The sequence below is a fragment of the Amblyraja radiata genome, chromosome 14 (genome assembly GCF_010909765.2).
Source record: "Amblyraja radiata isolate CabotCenter1 chromosome 14, sAmbRad1.1.pri, whole genome shotgun sequence".
Lineage (NCBI taxonomy): Eukaryota > Metazoa > Chordata > Chondrichthyes > Rajiformes > Rajidae > Amblyraja > Amblyraja radiata.
This window is the reverse complement of record NC_045969.1, coordinates 159507-183609: the sequence shown is the minus strand read 5'-3', so window position 1 is coordinate 183609 and position 24103 is coordinate 159507. Positions and strand designations below refer to the sequence as shown.

General features: G+C 47.8%; 1 protein-coding gene across 3 annotated transcripts in view; it reads right to left on the bottom strand.

Annotated features, from left to right (window-relative positions):
* Positions 1-7419: 7419 nt before the first annotated feature.
* The window catches only part of pknox1 (PBX/knotted 1 homeobox 1), a 72178-nt gene continuing 55494 nt past the window's right edge, over positions 7420-24103 (bottom strand). For all 3 annotated transcript variants that reach the window (XM_033032319.1, XM_033032318.1, XM_033032317.1), the window contains 5 exons: positions 19948-20039; positions 18368-18499; positions 12128-12204; positions 10947-11122; positions 7420-8884 (listed from right to left, as the gene is read on the bottom strand). In XM_033032319.1, coding sequence (XP_032888210.1) covers positions 8673-8884; positions 10947-11122; positions 12128-12204; positions 18368-18499; positions 19948-20039 — 689 coding nt within the window. In that variant the 3' untranslated portion in view covers positions 7420-8672. The remainder of the gene's footprint in view (positions 8885-10946; positions 11123-12127; positions 12205-18367; positions 18500-19947; positions 20040-24103) is intronic.

Sequence of the window (24103 nt, the reverse complement as noted above, 5' to 3'; positions counted from 1 at the left end):
TCCCCTTCCCAGTTCTCCCACCAGTCTTACTGTCTCCGACTACATTTTATCTCTGTACCGCCCACTCCCCTGACATCAGTCTGAACTCGAAACGTCACCCATTCCGTCTCTCCAGAGATGTTGCCTGAGTTACTCCAGCATTTTGTGTCTATCCTCGTAAATCTTCTATGTACCCTTTCCAGCTTGACATCTTATACAACTGCAACATGATCCCCCAACTTCCACACACAATACTCTGACTGATGAAGGCCAATGTGCCAACAGGCATTTTGAGCACCATACATACCTGCAAGGAACCATGCACCTGTACTAGATCCCTCTGCCCTACAACACTCCCCAGAGCCCTGTCATTCACTGTGTAACTCCTGCTCATGTTAGACTTCCATAGATGCAACACCTCACATTTCTCTATTCAATTCCATCAACCCACCTGGCCAATCAATCAAGATTTTTCACAACCATCTTCACTATCTGCAAAAAACGCCCACTTTTGTATCATCAGCAAACTGGCTAATCTTGCCAAGTTTGTTCTCATCCAAAGCATTGATATAGATGACAAACAGTAACGGGCCCAGCACCGAACCCTGAGGCACACCACTAGTCACAGGCCTCCAGTCCGAGAAGCAACCTTCCACCATCACCCTCTGCTTCCTTCCATGAAGCCAATCATTTCTGGATTGCCCTGGCACCACGTGCTAGTGAGGATAAGTACAGGAGGATCTTTAGCCAGAGTGGCGAATCTGTTCAATTCATAGCCACAAATGACTGTGGAGCCCAAGTCATTGGGTATGAGTGAATGGCTGAGGAACTGGTGCAGGGGGAGACCGAGTTAGACTATTTGACCCATTAAGTCTATTCTCCCATCCAATCATGGCGGATCTACTTCTCCCTTTCAACCCCATTTGCTTGTACTGAACAACTACAAATATATGCTCCTGTATTGCTCCAAACACGTTTAATACTCTGGTCCAATCCAGAGAAATAGATGATAAATAGCTTGTAAAGATCTCTGTTGTTTGTCATTAAATGTCTAGATATTTAAACAGGTTCATGGATAGGAAAGTTTTAGAGCGATATGGGTCAAATGCTTGTGCTGAAGGACCTGTTTTGATAACATCACCGGTACACAAAATTGCTGGGGAAACTCAGCGGGTGCAGCAGCATCTATGGAGCGAAGGAAATAGGCGACGTTTCGGGCCGAAACCCTTCTTCAGACTGATGGGGGGTGGGGGGGGGGGAAAGAAAAAAGGAAAAGGGGAGGAGGATGAGGAGCCCGAGGGCGGGCGGATGGGAGGGTGGGAGGAGACAGCTAGAGGGTTAAGGAAGGGGAGGAGTCAGCAAGGGCTAGCCAAATTGGGAGAATTCAATGTTGATGCCATAAGGACGCAAGGTCCCCAGACGGAATATGAGGTGCTGTTCCTCCAATTTCCGCTGTTGCTCACTCTGGCAATGGAGGAGACCCAGGACAGAGAGGTCGGATTGGGAATGGGAGGGGGAGTTGAAGTGCTGAGCCACCGGGAGGTCAGGTAGGTTATTGCGGACTGAGCGGAGGTGTTCGGCGAAACGATCGCCCAACCTACGCTTGGTCTCACCGATGTAAATCAGCTGACATCTAGAGCAGCGGATGCAGTAGATGAGGTTGGAGGAGATACAGGTGAACCTTTGTCGCACCTGGACCGACTGCTTGGGACCTTGAATGGAGTCGAGGGGGGAGGTGAAGGGACAGGTGTTGCATTTCTTGCGGTTGCAACGGAAAGTGCCCGGGGAGGGTGTGGTGCGGGAGGGAAGGGAAGAATTGACGAGGGAGTTGCGGAGGGAGCGGTCTTTGCGGAAGGCAGACATGGGGGGAGATGGGAAGATGTGGCGAGTGGTGGGGTCACGTTGGAGGTGGCGGAAATGGCGGAGGACTATGTGTTGTATTTGCCGGCTGGTGGGGTGAAAGGTGAGATAACATCACCTATTGTTTGTCATCTGCAAACTTACCATATTCCTTGATTCAGATGCAAATCATGAATGAATATGGTGCCAGTGAGGATGCCTACACCAATCCCTACAGTGATGGTAGAAGCCCGTGTCCCATTGTCAAACCAATTTTACATGCAATTTGCCAACTCGCCTCATTGAGAGAGTCACCTCTAACAAGTCAATCCCTTCTCTGTTTGAACTTTAGAGTGATGGTAAATGGAGGAGCCTGTGGGACATTCGAGAGGCGATAGACCCTGGCCAACGAGAGGTCAAACTCCCTGAAGGACCTTAATAGTGACCTGTTGAGTTTGTACAATGTTGTCATTTTCATGGCACTGCTCTTTTTCCCCTTTGGAGTTTAGAGATACAGCGCGGAAACAGGCCCAGTGGCCAAATGAGTCTGCACCAACCAATCACCCCCTTTACATTAACCTACACACTCTGGAGATAATTTACAAATTACTTTACCCAATTAACCTCCTAACCTGTATGCCTTTAGAGCATGGGAGGAAACCGGAGCACCCGGAGAAAACCCACGCTGTCACAGGGAGAATGTACAAACTCCGTACGGACAGCACCGGTAGTTGGGATCGAACCCGGGTCTCTGGTGCTGCAAGGCAGCAACTCTACCACTTTGCTGTCCCTATCAAATTTATGATTTTTAACAGCTGAGTTCAAATTCCACCTGCTTTGCATTACTGGTTCAGGAACTGAGCCGCTGCCCTCAACTAAACCCCTTTCACCTTAAAACAACTGCTGTGTACAATTAACACATATAAACAGAGAGGCAGAAATAGCCCAATTTCTATGTTTACTCCGTCTTTTTTTCTGCATTCGAACTGCGCAATTTGAAATCTGGTTCTGTTTAGATTCTGACATTTCAGGTCAATAACGTTTATCCCATTGGCAGGAAAGTGAAAAGTTTGAGTGTTTGCAGGGCACAGGCATGACGTCCTTTGGAGTGAATCCTAGTTCACTGCTTCCTGAATGTAACCAGGGAACCTGGTACTTTTACAAAGGTTCACTCACCCTGTTCAGACACACTGCCCTCCACCACAAGACACAAATACAGAAAATGCTGGGAATCCAAAATAAGAATAGAAATACAATTTGATGCAAGGCAATTGTTCTCAAACATTTCTCAGAACGTAGAAAAATACAGCACAGGAACAGGCCCTTCGGCCCTAATATTTGTACTGAACATGAGGTTGAGATAAACCATTTAATTTGCCAACACATGATCCCTTTACTCTGCGCATAACCATGTGCCTCTTAAACACCAATCAAATCTGTCCGCACCCACCACACTATGTGTAAAACAAACTTGCCCTGTACATCTCCTTTAACCTTTGCCCTCTCACCTTCAAGCCATGTCCTCTAGTCTTTGATATTTCCACTGTCTACCCTATCTATATCTCCCATCATTTTATATACTTCCTTCATGTCTCTCTAACCTGTCTATCAGAAAAAGCAATGCAAATCTATCCAATCTCCCCCAAATGGATGGGGAGGGAATTACAATCGCGTAGCATGGAACAGGCCATTTCAGCTGACTTTATCCATGCTACACTATTGTCCTTTGCCTGAAAGGGGTACTGATTTTAGATGATTAGCCATGATCACATTGAATGGCGGTGCTGGTTCGAAGGGCCTAATGGCCTACTCCTACACCTATTTTTCAATGTTTCTATATCCCTCTACTTCTTTCTTATCCTATTGCATGTCTACATGCCAACATTATAATTGTATCAGCTCCACCACTTTCTCTAGCAGCTCAACCACCACTCTCTGTATGAAAAACTTGCCTCTCTCATCTTTAAATTTCTCCCATTTCTCATTGAACCGGTGCCCTCCAGTTCTTGGGTACCTTGATCTGGGAAAAGGACTCTGACTTTCTATCCTATCTCCTTTATAATTTTATATATGTTTACAAGGATTTTGCCAGAGCCTGGGCTAAAGGGAAAAGTTGGGCAGACTGTAGATCGGTGTCACTCATGTTATATACTTTGTAGCTACACCCGCCCACTAGTTCAACAGAAAACCTCTCTGCACTTTCTCCCTCAGTCTTGAGTTACATATTAAGATGAAGTTACATATGCTGTAAGGCTAATAAAGTCTTTGGATCTTAATCACTGTGTGAGACTTAAGTTATTCCAACAGCAGAAGCTCAACATGATGTCAGAGTGGATGGACTCACTCCATGCTTAATTATATTGCTGTTATTTTATTTTGTTGTTTTCTCCAGTATATATTACTATGGCTTCTGCTCTCATAAAACCAGAGATCCTGGTGTTTGACGAAGACTTTGCAGAACGGTGGCGCGTATTTGAAGAAGATTTCTCAATTTACATTGAAGTGGCTCACCCTGCTGCTGCTCCCGGTGTTCAGGCGTCTATTCTTCTTAATTGCCAGAATATTTCATGATGAACTGGCTAGGTTTGACCCGGCTGGTGTCCAGATCGCTCTCGCTGAGTCTATCCGGCTGGTGTCCAGATCACTCTCGCTGAGTCTATCCGGCTGGTGTCCAGATCACTCTCGCTGAGTCTATCCGGGACCCTGATTGCCTACTATGCAAATTCCGACAGTTCTGTGAGTTACGCTGTAATTTGGTCATGGAGATGACAAACAAGCTCTTTCAGCCCTTCTGTTTGTCACCTGACTACAACCTGTGACTTTAGCCAACAAATCCTGACACAATACAAAGCTTTGTTTAACGACAAGCTGGGCAGGTTGCATGTTATGTAAACAATTACCATTAACCCTGAGATACTCCCAGTTGTCCGTCCGTCCAGCTCACAAGATTCCCCATGCTATGCGGGACCGTGTTCAAAGTGAACTCAACAGAATGGTGTCTCTAGGTGTGATTGCTCCCGTAGCTGACCCCTTGGATTTTCACCTGCAAGAAATGTAACGACTTTATCTTCGGACATACGGTCACGATTGATACTGACCACCAACCTCTGATTCATGCCTCTCCATCGCGCTTACAGCGGATGCTGTTATAACTTCAAATATGACATTGTTCTGACCTACAAACATGGTAGGGATATGCATCTGGCTGACACTCTCTCGCAGGCACCCTGGAAGACCTGTGAGGGTCCGTCCTCGCCGGATGTTGACTTTATCGTAATGACTGTGTCCTTTATCCCCTTGTCCTGTGTGGAGGACCTGGTTGCCCACACTGCTGCTGACAGTACTTTACGATCGCTCACCTCCATCATTAACGCGGCTGGCCAGACCAACACTACAATGTTCCACTGCCAGTCCGGCCTTTCTTTGTCGTCCGTGATGAGCTAGTGCTGCAGGATGGCATTATTGTAAAAGGACACAAGGCTGTGATGGACATATTGTAAAAGGACACAAGGCTGTGATGGACATTATTGTAAAAGGACACAAGGCTGTGATGGACATTATTGTAAAAGGACACAAGGCTGTGATGGACATTATTGTAAAAGGACACAAGGCTGTGGTCTCTGCTTCGCTGCACAGCAAGTATTTTAACACTGTCCATGCAGGACACCAGGCGCTGAAGTCACCGTCCTACGGACAAGAAACATTTTTTACTGGCCTGGCATGGCCAAATACATCAGCAAGAATGTGTGCAACAGCTTGGCACAACATCAACAAAAGTAACCACTTCTTTCACATCCGGCTCCTGCCCTCCCGTAGTCTACAGTGGCAACTGACATATTTGAACGGCATGGCAAGCAGTACCTGGTACTTGTCGATCCGTATTCTGGAGGGTTTGACATCGATTTTCTTAGCTGCCAGCTCCATGCATACTGTCAACTGATAACGGCAACAAATTTCCCAGCCAACACTTCATGGAGTTTGCTGCCCTGAAGATCCCGTCGAATGGACTAGCTGAGCGGGCTGTCAAGAGTGCCAAACAGCTCATGGAATGATCGCACAGAGCTAATTCCGACGTGTACCTGTTCAACCGATGCAACATCTCCCGCGACCCCATTTTGGGTTCACCCGCTCAACGTTTATTGTCAAGGCAGACCCGAGCCACGGTGCCTGTGGCTGATCAGGCATTGATCCCTCAGGTGGTTCCACCATCGGAAGTCCAGTCCAGGTTACAACAAAAGCGTGACATTCAAAAACAGTGGTATGACAAAACAAGCAGGCCACTGCCTCCAATAACCAAGGGGCAGGTGGTTTGTTTGCAAACTGACAAGGCCATGACCGTATCGGTGTAATATCAGGAACTGCTTCTGAGCCACGCTCATATCTGGTCAGTGCCAATAACAGCTCCTACAGGCGTAACAGACAACATATCCTGCCTGTGAATGAGCCGGCCCCACCTCCGTATTATCCAGACCGTACAAGTGTACTTCCGTCCGTGTCCAGTGGCATTGATCCACCTACACCAGCACAACCCACTTCGGGAACGGCTGCTTTACCAGTGGCAACGCCTGCGCTACAGTCCCCTTTCATCACCGGGAATGCTGGTTCAATCTCCGTCTGGTTCATCACCGGGAATGCTGGTTCAATCTCCGTCTGGTTCATCACCGGGAATGTCGGTTCAATCTCCGTCTGGTTCGTCACCGGGAATGCTGGTTCAACCTCCGTCACCCCTAAGCCACCGGCTCTGTCCCCGGTGGGGAAACATGGAGATGGTCTTTATCGCACACGTGCTGGTCGTGTTTGCAAGCCCACCGTGAAATACCCGGGCTATGTTTGACTTTCCTCCAGCTTATATCAATTACTATGCATGCCTTATTTTGTCAATGGTTTTGTACTGACAATTAATTCTTTAAGAGGGAGGATGTAGATCAGTGTCACTCATGTTATGTCATACTTTGTAGCTCCTTCCACTAGTTTAACAGAAAGCTTCTCTGCACTTTCTCCCTCAGTCTTGGGTTTTGTGTTAAGATGAAGTTACCCATGGTGTAACACTAATAAAGTTTGGATCTTAATCACTGTGTGTGACTTAACTTATTCCAACAGCAGGAGCTCGATACAGACTAGGACTTTATTCCTTGGAGTACAGAAGGCTGAAGGGTGACCTTATTTCAGTGTATAATGGACAAATTCCCTGCAGACAGCACATGAGGTCAGGACTGAAGCAGCTTACTGGAGACGGAGGGAGGAACTCTACCAGCTGTGCCACCCTCCTCTACACCCTGGCTTGTCGATGTAGTCACATACATATACGTACACGCTTACACACGCACACACACTCTCAGAGCCTGTCAGAACACAGAAGCCATACAGGGAAGGAAATGGAAGGTTGTGGGAATTTCCGCTATTGATCTGCGACTCCAGGTGCAGGATGTGAACACCTTTCTGAAATGGCCTTGCACCCACTTACTTGGTGGGACCAGCGTGGATAGAACGCCGATATCCTGATCCTTACAACGACTTAATTACAGACCACAGCTGGTGTAATCGAGCGATGGACACACTCATTCAGCCCATTACTGGTCAATGAACACAGTAGACTACTAATAGCATTGTAACAAGAATATAATTTAAATCTAGTATGATGCTTCTCTTCAGTTTAATAAATGAGGCAAATAATAATGAAGTAAAATATGCTCCTCGTAACTCTGGGTGAGTGAGTGTTGTGGTGTGGGATATTCACTCTATCTCAATCTCAATGTGTGGTTAGACAACTCTGCCTGGGTTAGAGTGAGAGTCATTGCTCAGTCTCCTCTGTCTTGGCTGTCAGGAAGGGCCAGTGCCAGGAAGTTGTAGAGTGAGGCGGACAGGAGGAGTGTTTGAACAATTACCTAAGGAGCAAGGAATTGATTAGCACTCATGTTCACTGCAGTGCTACGGCACTTATTTTAAAGATACTTAAAATATATAAAGCTTACATTATTTGTATTAATGGCACAAAGAATCTCAGTAAAAGCACTGAAACCCAAGTGAGCAGAATTGATCAACTGGAGGCAGTTCATTCCCACTGGTCTTGCTGCCGATGATGTAGAGTATGCAATAGATGGTGTAGGAGTGGATCAGGTAAACAGTGTCTAGTTCCCAATATCACCAGCACTCAGCCCATTCTTCCATCCCCTCCACCAACCTTGGGTCTGAAGATGGTGGAGAGACTCATTGAGGCCATGTCTTCGCTAGATCAAGAGGTTCCCATGAGTAAGAACAGAAGACTTAAAGCCAGTGACTGTTGGAGCAGGTCCAGGGCACTGGGGAAACTGCCCACCAAACCCTACAGCTTAGGGTGAGTGGTCCCCCTCCCCACCTGCCCTCACCAGTACCTTTCACATATCACCTGCCTCAGAGCAGTTGTTGCGTTGTATGCTCACCTGCGTTGTGTGCCAACACTCTGTCCTGAAACCTATCCCTGCCCAAGTATGTGGGAGGCTGGCTGCAAAATGTTTTTGACAATAAAAGTCATCAATTTAACCAAGGCAGGATTTGATCCAATAATATGTTTGTTTGTCGGGCAGCTAAGCTGAGTTTTTGAAAAGCACCTGTCAATTATGGCCAGTTATTTCTGAATGAAAGAGACAAAGTGCACACAAAGTTGAACCTTCAGTCTGAGTCCGTACATCGATCAGTAAACGTTGCCTACTGCTCACATTCAAGCAGCTGCTTCAATGTGAGAATATTTAAACCCCCGTTCATTCAATACAAGGTGAAATAGAAAAGTGTGCTCTCCTACCGATGTATAAAAGAGATCAGAAATAAAATGCACTGTGAGTGCAAAGAATAAAAATGCCTGGTCTGAGTGCTTGTGCCTATTGCAGGGAGTCACTGTTGTCTAAGGCCAAGACAGTTATGTTTGTTGTTGAGAGATCGCTGTCATCTTCTTGCACACTGTTTCCAGAATCGTCTCCGCTCTGCCCAGCCATCATGACCTGCTGCACAGCCAGTGTTGCTCCATCAGAAGACAAGGACTGCAGACTGTCCACATTCACGTTCACGGGACTTGATATCGAGACCATGGCACCTGCAGGAGGGGAGAAGAGCATTCAGTTTCTACATCAGTAATGCCAGCATGGCCTCTCGTGGATGTGGCATTTCACAATCACCGGGTTAAACATAAACACGGGTACTTAGCACATGATAAAATAGGCCGGATAGTGTGGTTTTGTGAAGGGGAGATCTTGCCTGGCAAACCTGTTGGAATTTTTTGTGGAAATTAATAGCAACAGACATAGGAGAGTCAGTGGATGTTGTTTACCGAGATTTTCAGATGGCCTTTGATAAAGTGCTGTATGTGAGAGTACTAGAGAAGATGAGTGCCCATGCTATTATAGAGAAGATACTAGCATGGATAGAAGGTTGGCTGAATGGCAGAAGGCAGCGATGACTAGCAACCTTCTGTAGGGGTCGGTGTTGGGGCTGCTACTCTCCACAATGATTTGGATGTTGAGGGGGAGGAACCTCATTGAAAATGTCCGCGTAGTGAATTTCCTGGACAGGATGTTTCCACCAGTGGGAGAGTCGAGAACCAGAAGGTACAGCCTCAGGATAAAAGGACATACCTTTAGAAAAGAGATGAGGAGGAATTTCTTTACAATTTGAGAGGGAGAAGGGAAAATCGGAAGTGTCAGTATTATGGGCCTGTCCCACTTTTTAGGCGATTGCCGGCGACTGTCATAGTCGTAGCAGGTCGCCGAAAAACTGGCGACTGGACTAATGGGCCTGTCCCACTTAGGCGAATATGACAATGGAATTCAGCAAAGTCAGCACTGGCGACAACCTACGTCACCTGGCGACCACCTACGTTAACCTGGTGACAACCTATGACAGCACCTACGTCAAGCTACGCTCATTGGCATCAAACCCACTGTCGCCGAAAAATCCAGCGGCGACCAGAAAGACGCTACGACTCTTTGGGCGACTGAGGAGACGACTCACGACCGTACAGGTGACACCTTGGCGACCATGTGGCGACAGCCTAGTCACCTAAAAAATTGCCTAAGTGGGGCAGGCCCATTACAGTTGAACAAAGGGGACTTTGGAGCCATGAGGGAGGAGCTGGCCAAAGATGACTGGAAAGATACCCTAGCAGGGATGACAGTGGAACAAAAATGGCAGGTATTTCTGGGAACAATACAGATGGTGCAGGATCAGCTCATTCCAAAGAGGAAGAAAGATTCTAAGGGGATTAATAGGCGACCGTGGCTGACAAGGGAAGTATCTTTAAGAGCCCTATCAAGCTCTCTCTTGAAAGTATCCAGAGAACCGGCTTCCACCGCCCTCTGAGGCAGAGAATTCCAGAGATAGCAGAATGAAGGGATATGGGGAGAAGGCAGGAACGGGGTACTGATTGTGGATGATCAGCCATGATCACAGTGAATGGCGGTGCTGGCTTGTAGGGTCGAATGGCCTACTCCTGCACCTATTGTCTATTGTCAAATGGTGGTCAATCTGTAGAATTCATTACCAAAGTCGGTTGTGGAGGCCAAGACATTAGATTGTTTAAGATTGACAGATACTTGATTGGTAGGGGTGTCAAGGGTTATGGGAAGAAGGCAGGAGAATGGGGTTCAGAGGGAAAGATAGATCAGCCATGAATCAATAGCGGAGTAGATTCAATAGGTCGAATGGTCTACTCTGCTCATTTGACATGAACTTATATCAAAGCAATCAGCAAGAAAGCACACCTACACCTCTACTTCTTTAGAAGGCTTAGGAAGTTTGACATGTCCTCAACAATTCTCACTAAATCCTACAGATGCGCCGTAGAAAGCACTTTATCAGGATACATCACAGCATGGTTTGGGAACAGCTACAGTATATCCAAGACCGCAAGAAATTGCAGAGAATTGTGGACACAGCCCAGACCATCAGGGCTTCATGCTGCCTCGGCAAGGCCACCAGCATAGGGTGGATCTCTCCCCAGTCACTCCCTCTTCTCCCCCCTCCCATCAGGCAAGTGGTACAGAAGTGTGGTGACAATATTAGGACTGATGGGCTTGGCTCCACTCTGCAGTAACATGAACCTCTGCCACTTTTTGCATTGCAGAGAATGTCGGGGTTGGTGCAGGATGTGGCTGACTTACTGTCCGACACTGTAATACTGGTCACATGCTGCTGCGCCACTCCTGCTACAATGGAGTCCGGCCAGAAGCGCTGCACTGGCCGACTCTGTGTCTTGATCTTCTTGGCCTTGGGCGGAGTGTCCGGATTGCTGGCATCAAGCATGGGCTGTAATATCCGCCTTCGAGCATTGATGAACCTGTGGCCAAACATGGAACAGTTTAGTAGTGATTGGAGATCAAGACCTGCCACTTTACTCCGGAACTGTGATTCCTAAATCCTGCAGGTTTCTGACACGTACTACCAACGTAGTGGAAGAAGCACCAAGCCCCCCCATCCCGCACTGGAAAGGTCAACGAACCAACGTCAGCGACCTCCCCAGGTCAACATCCCTTCACTGAGACCCAGTTCATTCTCTGTGTTGAGTTGACCATGTTATCCACAGTTTGACCTCAGTCTTCATCGTGGGAGATTATCAGGAGACAAGAGTATATTCAAGGAAATGCTCAACGCTTCCTTGAAGAATGGCAACATCCTTCCTGAGAACGTCGACCATGAGCAGCAGTGCTCAGCCTGGTAGGTTCACAAGATTGATCCCTGGGATGGCGGGACTGTCATATGAGGAAAGATTGAAAAGACTAGGCTTGTATTCACTGGAGTTTAGAAGGATGAGGGGGAATCTTATAGAAACATATAAAATTATAAAAGGACTGGACAAGCTAGATGCAGGAAAAATGTTCCCAATGTTGGGCGAGTCCAGAACCAGGGGCCACAGTCTTAGAATAAAGGGGAGGTCATTTAAGACTGAGGTGAGAAAAAACTTTTTCACCCAGAGAGTTGTGAATTTATGGAATTCCCTGCCACAGAGGGCAGTGGAGGCCAAATCACTGGATGGATTTAAGAGAGTTAGATAGAGCTCTAGGGGTTTGTGGAGTCAAGGGATATGGGGAGAAGGCAGGCACGGGTTATTGATAGGGGACGATAAGCCATGATCACAATGAATGGCGGTGCTGGCTCGAAGGGCCGAATGGCCTCCTCCTGCACCTATTTTATATGTTTCTATGTTCCCAAGCATTTACCCCATGAATCACGAGTAACGAGAATTGATCAATTCTTGGGTACAATTACTTTCAAGTAAAAACAGGTTTAATGTACACCAGGAACTGTTTGATGAAGTCTAACAAAGATAAAATAATTCTCTCACCAATTGTTGACCTGGAGCAATGTGAGGTTGGTCTGACCAGCGATTTGCCTCTTCTCATCTTCTGTAGGATAAGGATGCTGGGTGATGGAAAAAAGTCAACGCGTCAATGACAATGGCAAACCAAGGAGGTAAAGTAGTAACGAAGGTGTACGATGTGCTTGTCTTCATCGTTCGGTGCACTTAGTATCTATCTATATATATTACTAAAATTCTCATCTTGTTTGTTTGTTTGTTTGTATGTATGCGTGCGTGCGTGTACGTGTGTTTCCCAAACTCCGCTAAAACGGTGCAGATAGCGCCACAATTTTTGGTCCACCTTACTCACCATTGTCCTGCGATTAAATGAAACAAGTTTCGTTCAGATTGATGGTATATTTTACAAGTTATTCACATTTTAAACTTTACAAAAACCACTTTACACAACAAGTTTTCCACTTGCCCGGCCCATCAGCCGCCTTCGACGTCACAATGGGATCCCGAATATCATAAAATAACGATTTTCATTGACTGATTTTATTCTAATAAGGAGACCCTTTTAATCAAATTCTTCCATTTTCATTGACAGCTAACATTGTGTTTAGGTTATCTTAAAATAAAAAACATTGCGATTTTCATTGAGAATTTCATTAAAAAAAACACCATTGTGATTTTCATTGTGGGGGGTGGGGGTGGGATATGGGAGAGGTGAGGAGAGTGAGAGCAGGGGATTAGAGGGAGAGGATGGGGGTAGGGAGAGGGAGGGGAAAGTGGGGGAGGTGAGGAGGGAGAGTGGGGGAGGAGGGGGATAGAGGGAGAGGAGGGGAAGTGGGGGATAGAAGAGAAGGACAGTGGGGGAGGTGAGGAGGGAAATTGGTGGGGTGGGATAGGGGGGAGGTGTTATGGAGCGACTGAGGGTAGGGAAAAGGAGAGGGAGAGAGAGTTGAGGGAGGGAGTGGAGGAGGGGAGGAGGAGTGAGGAAAGAGGGAGGGCGAAGAGGAGGGGGAGGGAGTGCTGGGGGATGAGGGAGAATTGAGGAGGATAGGGGTAGGAAGCGGGGTGGCAAGGTAATGAAGATGGAGAGGGGGAAGTGGGAGGAGGGGAGGGATATTTTACATGTTATTGCCATTTGGAACTTTAAAAACATCGTAGTCACGCTCCCACTTGCCAGCTGCACCTATGCAGTTGGGGAGGGTTGCCGTCACTTGCGTCACAACGGAAACCCGTCAGCCGCGCCTGCGCAGTTGGGGGCTACGGGTCAGTGGTGGAATATTGCCTTGGGGGACGGGCCCAATGGGTCCGCACTTGGTCTGTCTGTCTGTCTATCTATTACTAAAACTCTCATCTTATTTGTAATTCTGTCTGCGTGTGTGTCTGCGTGCCTTTGTGCAGCCGGAACTACGCCAAAACGGTACATGATAGTGCTACAATTTTTGGACCACCTTACTCACAGTTATCTTGTGTAGACAAAAATGCTGGAGAAACTCAGCAGGTGAGGCAGCATCTATGGAGCGAAAGAAATAGGCGACGTTTTGGGTCGAGACCCTTCTTCAGACTGATGTGAGGGTGGGGGGGGGGGTCGGGAAGAAGAAAGGAAGAGGCGGAGACAGTGGGCTGAGGGAGAGCTGTGGGGGGGGAGGCACTTTGAGCTGGTACTTTCCCTCGCAACCGCAGGACATACTACACTTGTCGCTTTACCTCCCACCTTGACTCCATTCAAGGACCCAAGCAGTCTTTCCAGGTGTGGCAGAGGTTCACCTGCAACTCCTCCAACCTCATCTATTGCATCCGCTGCTCTAGATGTCAGCTGCTCTACATTGGTGAGACCAAGCATAGGCTTGGCGATCCCTTCGCCGAACACCTCCACTCGGTTCGCAATAACCAACCTGATCTCCCGGTGGCCCAGCACTTCAACTCCCCCTCCCATTCCAAATCCGACCTCTCTGTCCTGGGCCTCCTCCATGGCCAGAGTGAGACCCACCGTAAATTGGAGGAGCAGCACCTCATATTTCGCTTGGGCAGTTTACACCCCAGTGGTATGAACATTGACTTCTCCAATTTCAGGTAGTCCCTACTTTCTCCTCCCCTCCCCAGCTCTCCCTCAGCCCACCGTCTCCGCCTCTTCCTTTCTTCTTCCCGCCCCCCCCTCCCCCGCCCTCACATCAGTCTGAAGAAGGGTCTCGACCCGAAACGTCGCCTATTTCCTTTGCTCCATAGATGCTGCTTCACCCGGAGTTTCTCCAGCATTTTTGTCTACCTTCGATTTTCCAGCATCTGCAGTTCCTTCTTAAACACGGTTATCTTGTGGTGTGTTTTTATCAAGTTTCGTTCAGATTTATGTTATATTTTACAAGTTTATTCAGATTTTTAACTTTACAAAATCCAGTTTGCGAAAAAATCACTTGAAGTTGCAGTGGCAATTAGCAGCAATGACGTCACAATGGGATCTCATTTACATAAACTGCCTGTCAGCAGTGTTCCAATGTTACAATGTTAACAAAGACAGGACTCCTAGTGTAATGAGAGATTTGTTACTTTGTTGTAAGGAGAGGGAGGGAGTGGGGGAGGGGACGAGGAGAGGGGAAAGAAGAGGGAGGGTGAAGAGGAGGAGGAGGGAGTGCTGGGGGATGAGGGGAAGCGAGACGCGCCTGTGCAGTTGGGGGCAATGAGTGAGTGGTGGAATATTGCGTTGGGGGAACGGGTTGCGTCCCGACAAGTCCCACTTGAACTAGTATATATATATATATATATATATATATATCTATATAATATTAAAACTCTGTGGCTGCTGGCTGGCTGTGTTTCTGCCTGACTTGTGGGTGCCAGCCTTTGATTTGTTGCTATGCCAACACCAGACCCACAAACGCCCAGATTTTTCCATTTCGTTAGAGATTTCACTTTTCATTCCAAGTATCCACTCCTCATTAAATTTCGTCGTGTTTATGTACACATTTTTAATAAAATCCTTCTCCCCCCCCCCCCCCCCCCCCCATTCACCCATTTTGTCGCCTCCCGCTGGCCAGCTACCATAACGGCTGCTGGCGCCCGCCTCTCTCCTCAAAGACGCCATTTAAAAACACTGCTGAGTGCTCGAATCATCAGTTGGAGGACCACGTCTCCCGTGGGGGCTACGGGTAGGGAACAGCTGCGTTGGGGGAGCAGACCCAACGGGTCTGCACTTGGTCTAGTAACTATTAAAACTCTGATCTTGTATGTGGGTGTGTTTATAATCAAAGGTAACATATTTATATATTCCAGTAGAGATTTCCCCCCTGGAGTCCAAAATCACCTTATCTGAAAAATTCATGCTTTATTTCTCGAGTTATTATTGAAAATGTTCAAAAATCTGAAAATACTTTAAAAAAAAAAGTCTTCCTGCTTGCATTGCGAGTGACGTCACCCCCTGACCATGCCCCCCCCCGTAACTCGGGCCCTGCCTGGAGCCGGCCTCCCATGGGGAGGGGACAGGTGGTTCAGGGGAGCCTGCAGCCGGGAGCCGCCAGCCGGGACATGCCAGTGAGGGAGTATTGCGTTTGGAAACCAGCCCTCCCCTATGACGACACCCCCCCCCCGCACCCTCTCTGCCCCCCCCTCCACCCTCTCTGCCCCCCTCCCTCACTGCCCCCCACGCTTCCTGTGGGGGCTACTGGTAGGAGATGGCTGCGCTGGGGAACAGACCCAACGGTCCAATATATTTCTAAAACTCTCATCTGGTTTATTTGTTTGTATGCGTTCGTGCATGTGCGTGAGTTCCGGAAACTCCGTCAAAACGGTACACGATAGCGCGACAATATTTGGCCCACCTTACTTACCATTGTCCTGTGATGTAAATGAAACACGTTTCGTTCAGATTGATGGTATATTTTACAAGTTATTCACATTTTCAACTTTACAAAAAAAAACACTAGACACTTGGCCTGCCTGAAAACCACGTTCGAAGTCACAATGATGTCAAATTTCATTTGTTAAAAATAGGCTTTTTTTCCCCTGCGTGTACTTGCCTGGCCTGACAACGGAGACCCAACGGCTCCACGGGTAAGTTTCCTTCTACTTTACAAACGCCTCCACGGGTCCTCAATTCACCTTTTTAACTTTAACTTAATTTCAGCCATCAATGGCACAACTTTGAACGCAGCAGCCGCGCATGCGTAATTTGGTGGAATATTGCGTTGGGGGAGCGGACCCAATTGGTCCACACTTGGTCTAGTATATTACTAAAACACTCATCTTGTTTGTTTGTTTGTATGCATGCGTGCGTGCGTGTGCGCTACAATTTCTGGCCCACATTACTCACCATTGTCCTGCGAAATGCGGTACCAAGTTTCGTTCAGAATTATGTTATATTTTACAAGTTATTGACATTTGAAACTTTACAAAAAACACTTTTCAAACCACTTGCCCTGCCCGTCAGCCGCCTTCGACGTCACAATGGGATCCCAAATTTCATTTACATTAAAAAATCGCGATTTTTATTGACATTGATTTTATTCTAAAAAAAATCAGTTTCTTCCGTTGTAGCAGACGCGGAGTTGTCCGTTAAAGAATGAGGCAGACACGAAGTTTATCCGAAATACTGGTACTTTATTCTACACTAACTCTCCTCACTCACCAACACTATGTGCGTGCGATTAACCCTTAAATACTACCCAGGGGCACCCGTGAGCAAATCGTGACCCCTATCTCTCGTCACCGGGACACGTGACCCCCCCAAGAGCCGAAGGTTATGTACAGTGCGCGACCCATCACCCAGTGCTGCCACACCATTTTCATTAACAGATAACATTGTGTTTAGGTTATTTTAAAGGAAAAACGTGATTTTCATTGAGAATTGCATTTTAAAAAATTGCGATTTTCCTTGTGGGGGGGGGGGGGGGGGTGGGGGTGTAGGATAGGGTGGAGGTGAATAGTAGCAGAGCAGGGGGGTAGAGGGGGGTATGGAGGGAAGAGGGAGGGGAAAGTGGGAAAGGTGAGGGAGAGTGGAGGAGGGGGAATAGAGGGAGAGGAGGGCAGTGGGGAGGTGAGGAGGGAGAGTGGGGGGGGGGTGGGATAGGGGTGAGGGCGCAGGGGGATAGAGGGCGAGGAGGGGGGTAGGGAGGCGAGAGGGGTTTTGGAGGGAGTTGCTGAGGGTAGAGGAAAGGAAAGGGAGGGAGAGGTGAGGGAGGGAGTGGGGGAGGGGAAGAGGAGAGGGGAAAGAAGAGGGGGTGTGAAGAGGAGGGGGGGGTGGGTGAGGGGAGGAAGCTGAGGAGGGTTGGTGGAGATGTGGAGAGGGAGGATAATGGAGGAGGGGAATAGAGGAAGAGTGAAATGCATTCACATTGATCTTATATTTTACAGGTTATTGCCATTTTGAACTTTAAAAACATCGCAGTCGCGCTCCCACTTGCCGGCCGCGTCTGCGCAGTTGGGGGAGGGTTGCCGTGACTCGCGTCACAACAGGGAACCCTTCAGCCGCGCCTGCGCAGTTGGGGTAGGGTTGCCGTGACTCGCCTCACAACGGGAACCCGTCAGCCGCGCCTGCGCAGTTGGGGGCTATGGGTGAGTGGTGGAATATTGCGTTGGGGGACGGGGCTAACGGGTCCGCACCTGGTCTAGTAAACGATAATAAGTCATGTTGGCTGCTTTTGGAATATTGAATGTAGTTCTGGTTATCCTATTACAGGAAGGATGTGAAGGCTTTGGAGAGGGTGCAGTAGAAGTTTACCAGAATGAGGCCTGGATTAGAGGGTATTATTTATAAAGAGGTTGGATCATTTTCTCCAGAGTATTGGAGGCTGAGGGGAGACTGGAGAAGTATATAAAATTATGAAAGGCACATATAGGAAAGACAGTGAGAACCTTTATCCCAGGTTGGAAATATCAAAGATTAGAGGGTGTAGCATTAAGGTCTAAGAGGGAGAAAGATTAAAGGAGATGTGCAGGGCAATTTTTTTTACAGCTGAAGAGATTAGTTTAACTTGGCATCATATTTGTGGGCCGAAGGGCCTGTTCCTGTGCTGTACTGTTCCATGTAGTGGTCAGAGTCAATGCAAAATCCCAGCAGAGCAGTAAAATAGGCAACTAAGCCCTTGGGCATGTGATTGGACATGCAACTGAAAATGTTCATCATATGAGCAGCTTTCTGATGGAACCAATAGTGAAACCAATTCAACACAGAAAATAAAAAAGCAACTCTTTGTAAACAAGCATGACTAATTAGAAACAGCCATCTGATTAATGATGTGCCCACCAGCTAACACCAGCAGCATAGCTACACACCATACTCACCGCAATGTGTTGGAACAGCCAGGATCTCATGACATTTGTAGCTTGCTTAGGTAACACTCCCCGCTTACTTTTTGGAGAATTCTCACTGTCTTGATGCAAGACATTCACATCTTGATTTAATTGCAGTTGAAGCTATAAAAAAAGTATTTCATGTCAAAGAACCTTTAATGCATAAACAAACCTACCTGTTTAAAAGTCTGAGATTTAAAGCTCTTGCATGAGATATTGTGAGGTTAAACACGAGCTAACACCTGGAATAACATAAATCTAAAACAATCCACAGTGGTGGATAGTTTAATATTTGGGTCATTCCAATCATGTTGCAGCCAGATGGCGTATAATCCATCATCTATGGTGCAATTTAGCTCTCAAGCGACGAGCATTTATTCCCACATTCTTCACAGGTACAGGTCTACAGATGGGGAAGCATCCAGAGGCATCAAAACCTGGTTCATCATTGTCTGGTCACGTCAGAGAATTTAATTCCAACACCGAACAGTCACAAACAGGGATCTCCAAACAAGAATCTGGTAAGTACTCCCACCAGCAACCTGCATTTTGGATATTGTAGTACCATCATGGGGTGGAAGATCGCAACATTCACGTGGTCCGCCCTGTTTCGACTACTGCAATCAACTCGACGTGCACAAACGGAAGATCAAATAGAACAAGTTGTCATACGAAAGAAGAAGTACCATCATAGAACGATAGGAAGAGGAAGATAATTATCCCCTTGATTTTAGACAATAGACAATAGGTGCAGGAGGAGGCCATTCAGCCCTTCGAGCCAGCACCGCCATTCAATGTGATCATGGCTGATCATCCCCAATCAGTACCCTGTTCCTGCCTTCTCCCCATATTCCCTGACTCCACTGTCTTTAAGAGCCCTTTATAGCTCTCTCTTGAAAGTATCCAGAGAACCAGCCTCCATCGCCTTCTGAGGCAGAGAATTCCACAGACTCACAACTCCCAGTGTGAAAAAGTGTTTCCTCCTCCGTTCTAATCTTCATCTCCGTTCTAACTAGGAAAAAATTATTTTATCCTAGATTATATTAAACTGATCTCCTCATAAATTTTACCCTTAATCTATGATACAGGTTGATCGGTCCCTTGAATCTGAGGCATAGATAGGATAGACAGTCAGAACCTTTTTCCAGGGTAGAAATGTCAAAGACATTTAGCTTTAAAGTGAGAGGGGGAAATTTAAAGGAGATGTGTGGGACGAGGGACATTGCCTGAAATGTGCCACAGTGATGGTGGTGGAGGCAGAGACAATATGAGAACAGACGCTTTTAGATAAGCACTTGGATGTGTAGGGATATGGATCACACGCAGGCAGAGATTAGTTAATTTTAGCATAATGTTTGGCGTGGATATTGTGAGCCAAAGGGCCTGTTCCTAGGCTGTACTGGACCATACCCAATAATAGAGCCAATTTATTTACTTTTCCTGAGCCGGTGTTGTAACTAATTAAATGGTTACACAGTTATCTTTAACAATTATTTCATTATTACATATTTTTTAGTCATTGGTGATCGTTTGCTGTCAGTATTCGTAGGGCAGGTGTGGATACAACATACCTGTGCATTCTGGATGCGGATTGTACCATGTGTTTGTGTCACTACCTGTCCTTGAGGCGTCACCACGGTTACAGGCTGATAAACTGTCCCACCTATCAAATAAAGGAATGAGAATTAGCAAGTTAAACTTGCGGGCATTCTAAATAGCTCTGTGATCTGACAGGTGTATAAAATTCAGCAGTGTGTCAATAAGCAGGTGCACAAATTGAGTTCAGAGTAAAAAAAAGAACAGAGGGTTAAGGTTGTGCCCTTTTTAGTTAATGTGTTTGAACTAAACTGGGTGTGTAGTGAAGCAAGCGTTGTGAATCAAACGGGCTTTATTAACGAAACAGTGGTTGGACACAGTTGTGTGCTTGTTGCCATTGAGAGGTACACCACATGTCTGTTGACTCGTGGGCTCGAGCTGAGCTTCTCATCTCCAACTGTTATCTCCCTGTCACATGATCGTTCCAGTTCTGGTGACGAAGGTTCGATCAGCAAGTGGCACCACATGCCCCCCCCCCACCAGAACTGGAAGGGTCCAGACCATGTGTACACATGGTGCGAGCTCAGAGGCACCACCAACAGAGGCGAGGGTGAGTGCGGGAGGCCAAGTGGCAGACTCCTACGACGGGACTGTGCTACCTGCACCGGCTGATCAATGTCGACATGAGCAGGCTTAAGTCGAGCGACCAAAACAATCTCCCGTCTGCCCCCCATGCGGTACCATGTTACCTTGGTAAGGCCGTTGTAGCGGGGTCCGATGAGAGTCACTGCGAAGGAAAACATACTGACAGTCCTTGAGGGTAGGCGGGATGTGTGCAGTAGTAAGTCCATGGCTAGATGTCGGTACAGGAGCCAGCTGGCCCAGCTACTCGCAGACACGCACCAGCACGGCTGAAGGAGGCTCTTGCTGCCCACGTGCTGCTGGGATGAAGTCCCTTGGGACCGTAAGCGGGGTGCCGTACCCCAACTCAGCGGATGATACTGAGTCGAGGTGTGGGGCAGCGGGAATGGCGGGGCGCAAAGATATGGGTTGAAAAGTCACAGAGTGGATGAGACGTTGTCCCTTCACATCCAATTGCAGTGAATGTGCCCGGATGAAATCGGCGGTTGGGAGACGTCTGCGATGGTGAAAGGCCAAGTGAAGTGGCAGGAGCTGAAGATAAGGGGAACCGTGCGAACTCCGTACATCCGGATGGAGGTCAGGGGAGGCCCTCGCTTACAGGAACGGGTGTCGACTCCCGATAGGGGCAATATGCTGACCTTGCAACAGCCACTACTGGCAGCGTTTCCCGGATGCGCGCAGGGAGTGTTAATCCTGGCTAAGTTGGACCAGCCAGGACTCCAAAATGGGGTTAAGTGTCAGGGCTTACTGGAAGATTTGGTCAAATTGGGATTGCTCTCTACAGAGCTGGGACAGGCTGCAAGAGGTGCCAGAGAGTCTAGAACTTAGATACAATTCATATGCAAAGAATAGGAAGCCCTGCAAGCCTTGTCAATCAGATACCAAATGCATAGAATGGATTGGGTGGTTGCAAACTAGATATACATTTTGTAAATAGCTTGTAAATAATGTTGCAGAATCTGACTGCTGGATGTTGATTGGATGGGGTGTTGAGCCTTATCTGAGAGTTCTGTTAATCAGGGTAAATGTTTCAAAGGTACACAAAAAAGCTGGAGAAACTCAGCGGGTGCAGCAGCATCTATGGAGCGAAGGTTTGAAAAGTTGACCATCTCAAAGTCCGTTGTGAATACAATGTATTGAACTGTTGTATCATTGGGTTAGGGAAATGTCAGTTATGTATGGGGTTAATCGATATCTGTAATTGGGTGATTGGAAGACAACCCCTGTGTGGTTCGGCCCTCATATAAAAGGCCATGATCACGAGGCTTAAGGTCGATCTTCTGGAGTGTCTCTGTCTGCGCGAGGCCTAGAGGCCTTGAACAGATAGAGACACAGGGATCGAACCCGTGGTGGGGGATTGGTACAGTGTGTGATCTGTGATCTGTGGCCCACTTTTGGTAAAATAAAATGTAGTTAATTCATGTGCTTGATTCAGTGTTTTTACTGAAACTAGACTGGAGGGAAGCTGAGGAACGAGCAATTATCAGGAGAACAGCATCAACGGGCCTCTGTACCCCAGCGTTGGTGGTAGTAGCACCCTGTACCTTTTCCGGTGTTGCCCGAGACTGTGCTGGCAGCGGGGGCTGGAAATGGCCACTGGGACCGCCGTGCAGTTGCTGACCGATGGAAGCACCATCCTGCCACAGCTCGTCTGCTCGTTCAGCCAGCTGCTGGGGGTCGGCGAAATCCCTACCGGCGAGGAGAAGGCGGGTGCCATTAGGCAATTGCTCCAGAAACACTTGCTGGAATAGGAGGCGAGGCTGATGTCCGTCCATCCGGGACAGCATCTCGCTCATCAGCACTGACGGCTTGCGATCGCCGAGCCCATCCATGTGAAGGAGCCGGGCGGCCCATTCGCGACGGCTGAGCCCAAAAGTGGGTAACAGGAGTGCTTTGAGGCCCTCGTACTTGCCGTCATCGGGGGGTTGGCAAAGGTAATGTATGAGATGCCCGGCGGTGTCTTGATCCAGCACGCCCACCACGTAGAAATACTTGGCTGCAACGGCGGTAAAGCGCTGAATATTGACCTGGGCCTTGGTCTGTTAGAACCGCAAGTGTGACTGTGCGGTCCAGAAAACGGGCAGTTTGTGAGCGACTGCATTCTGCTGGGCCAGGTTGTCGTCTGCATTCATTGTCGAAATCCAAAACAAGCCGTTTTGCATGGTCGAGGATCACCAAATCAAGTAGTAAATCAAGCGTTGTGAAGCAAACGGGTTTTATTAACGAAACAGTGGTTGAACACATCCACCCTTAGTTCGGAGAACAGTTGTGTGCTTGTTGCCGTTGAGAGGAGCAACACACGTCAGTCTGTTGACTCGTGGGCTCGAGCTGAGCTTCTCATGTCCAACTGTCAATTGTCAACTCCCTGAGACGTGATCCTTCCAGTTCTGGTGACCAAGGTTCAATCAGGAAGTGGCTTGACCACCAGGTGGCTCCACAGGTGATTAATTATGTGGAATGTGTACAAAGTACATAAATGAAAGCTGGAGTTGACAGTAGAACAAATGAAAGGTATTCAAAACCGACACCACAGGAGGGAGGAGTAACTGTGTAAAGCCCAGGCACAGACATTGATGCCAGCTGAGAACAGATATTGTCATTTTGAAAGACAGGTTAGCTTGAGAGGCTGTGGCCTTCTCCTGCTGCTGTTGTCCATGTTTCTATGAGATGCTGTGGCCTTCCCCTGCTCCTATTGTCCATGTTTCCATGTCTCTATTAGAGGATGTGGCATCTCCTGCTCCATGTTTCCATGTCTCTATGAGAGGCTGTGGCATCTCCTCAGAATCAGAATCAGATTTTATTCGCCAAGTATGTTTTGCAACATACGAGGAATTTCATTGGCCAGGTCAGTCATACAATTAAAAGCAACAGACTCAAAAACACATTTTAACATGAACATCCACCACAGTGACTCCTACACATTCCTCACTGTGATGGAAGGCGAAATAAAGTTCAAGTCCTTCCATTTGTTCTTCCTCGGTCATGGGCCTCGAGCCCTCCATTGACGGGACTGTCTTGACTCCCGTAGCAAGTGGGGTTCGGGCCCTCCACATCGAGGCGTTCAGCTCCTGCATTGGGGGGTTATTAGCTCCCCCACAACGGGCGATCGAACCTCGTGTCGGGGCTGGTCGAACCTTCTGCGGCGTTGGAGCTCCCTTGATGTCTCCCGAGACTGCGAGCCCTTGTTGGTAAGTCCGCAGGCAAGGGATCCGCTCCGATGTTATGTCCGCGCCCCACAGTGGGGTTCACAACAGTCCGAGGCGGCTCCCAGCTCCAGCGATGGTAGGCCGCAGAGCCTGGAGAATGTGATCCGAAAATCAATCACATCTCCGGGAAGGTAAGAACTTGAAAAATAATTTCCCCCGATCCCCCCCCTCCCCCCACATGAAACAAACCGAAGTACAAACTCTTAACAGACGCTAAAAATAACAAAAGATTAAAAAACGAACGGACTGCCGGCAGGGCTGGCCATGTCCCGGTCGCCCCTGGTGGTATGCTCCTATTGTCCATGTTTCTATGTTTCTATGTTTCTATGAGAGGCTGTGGCCT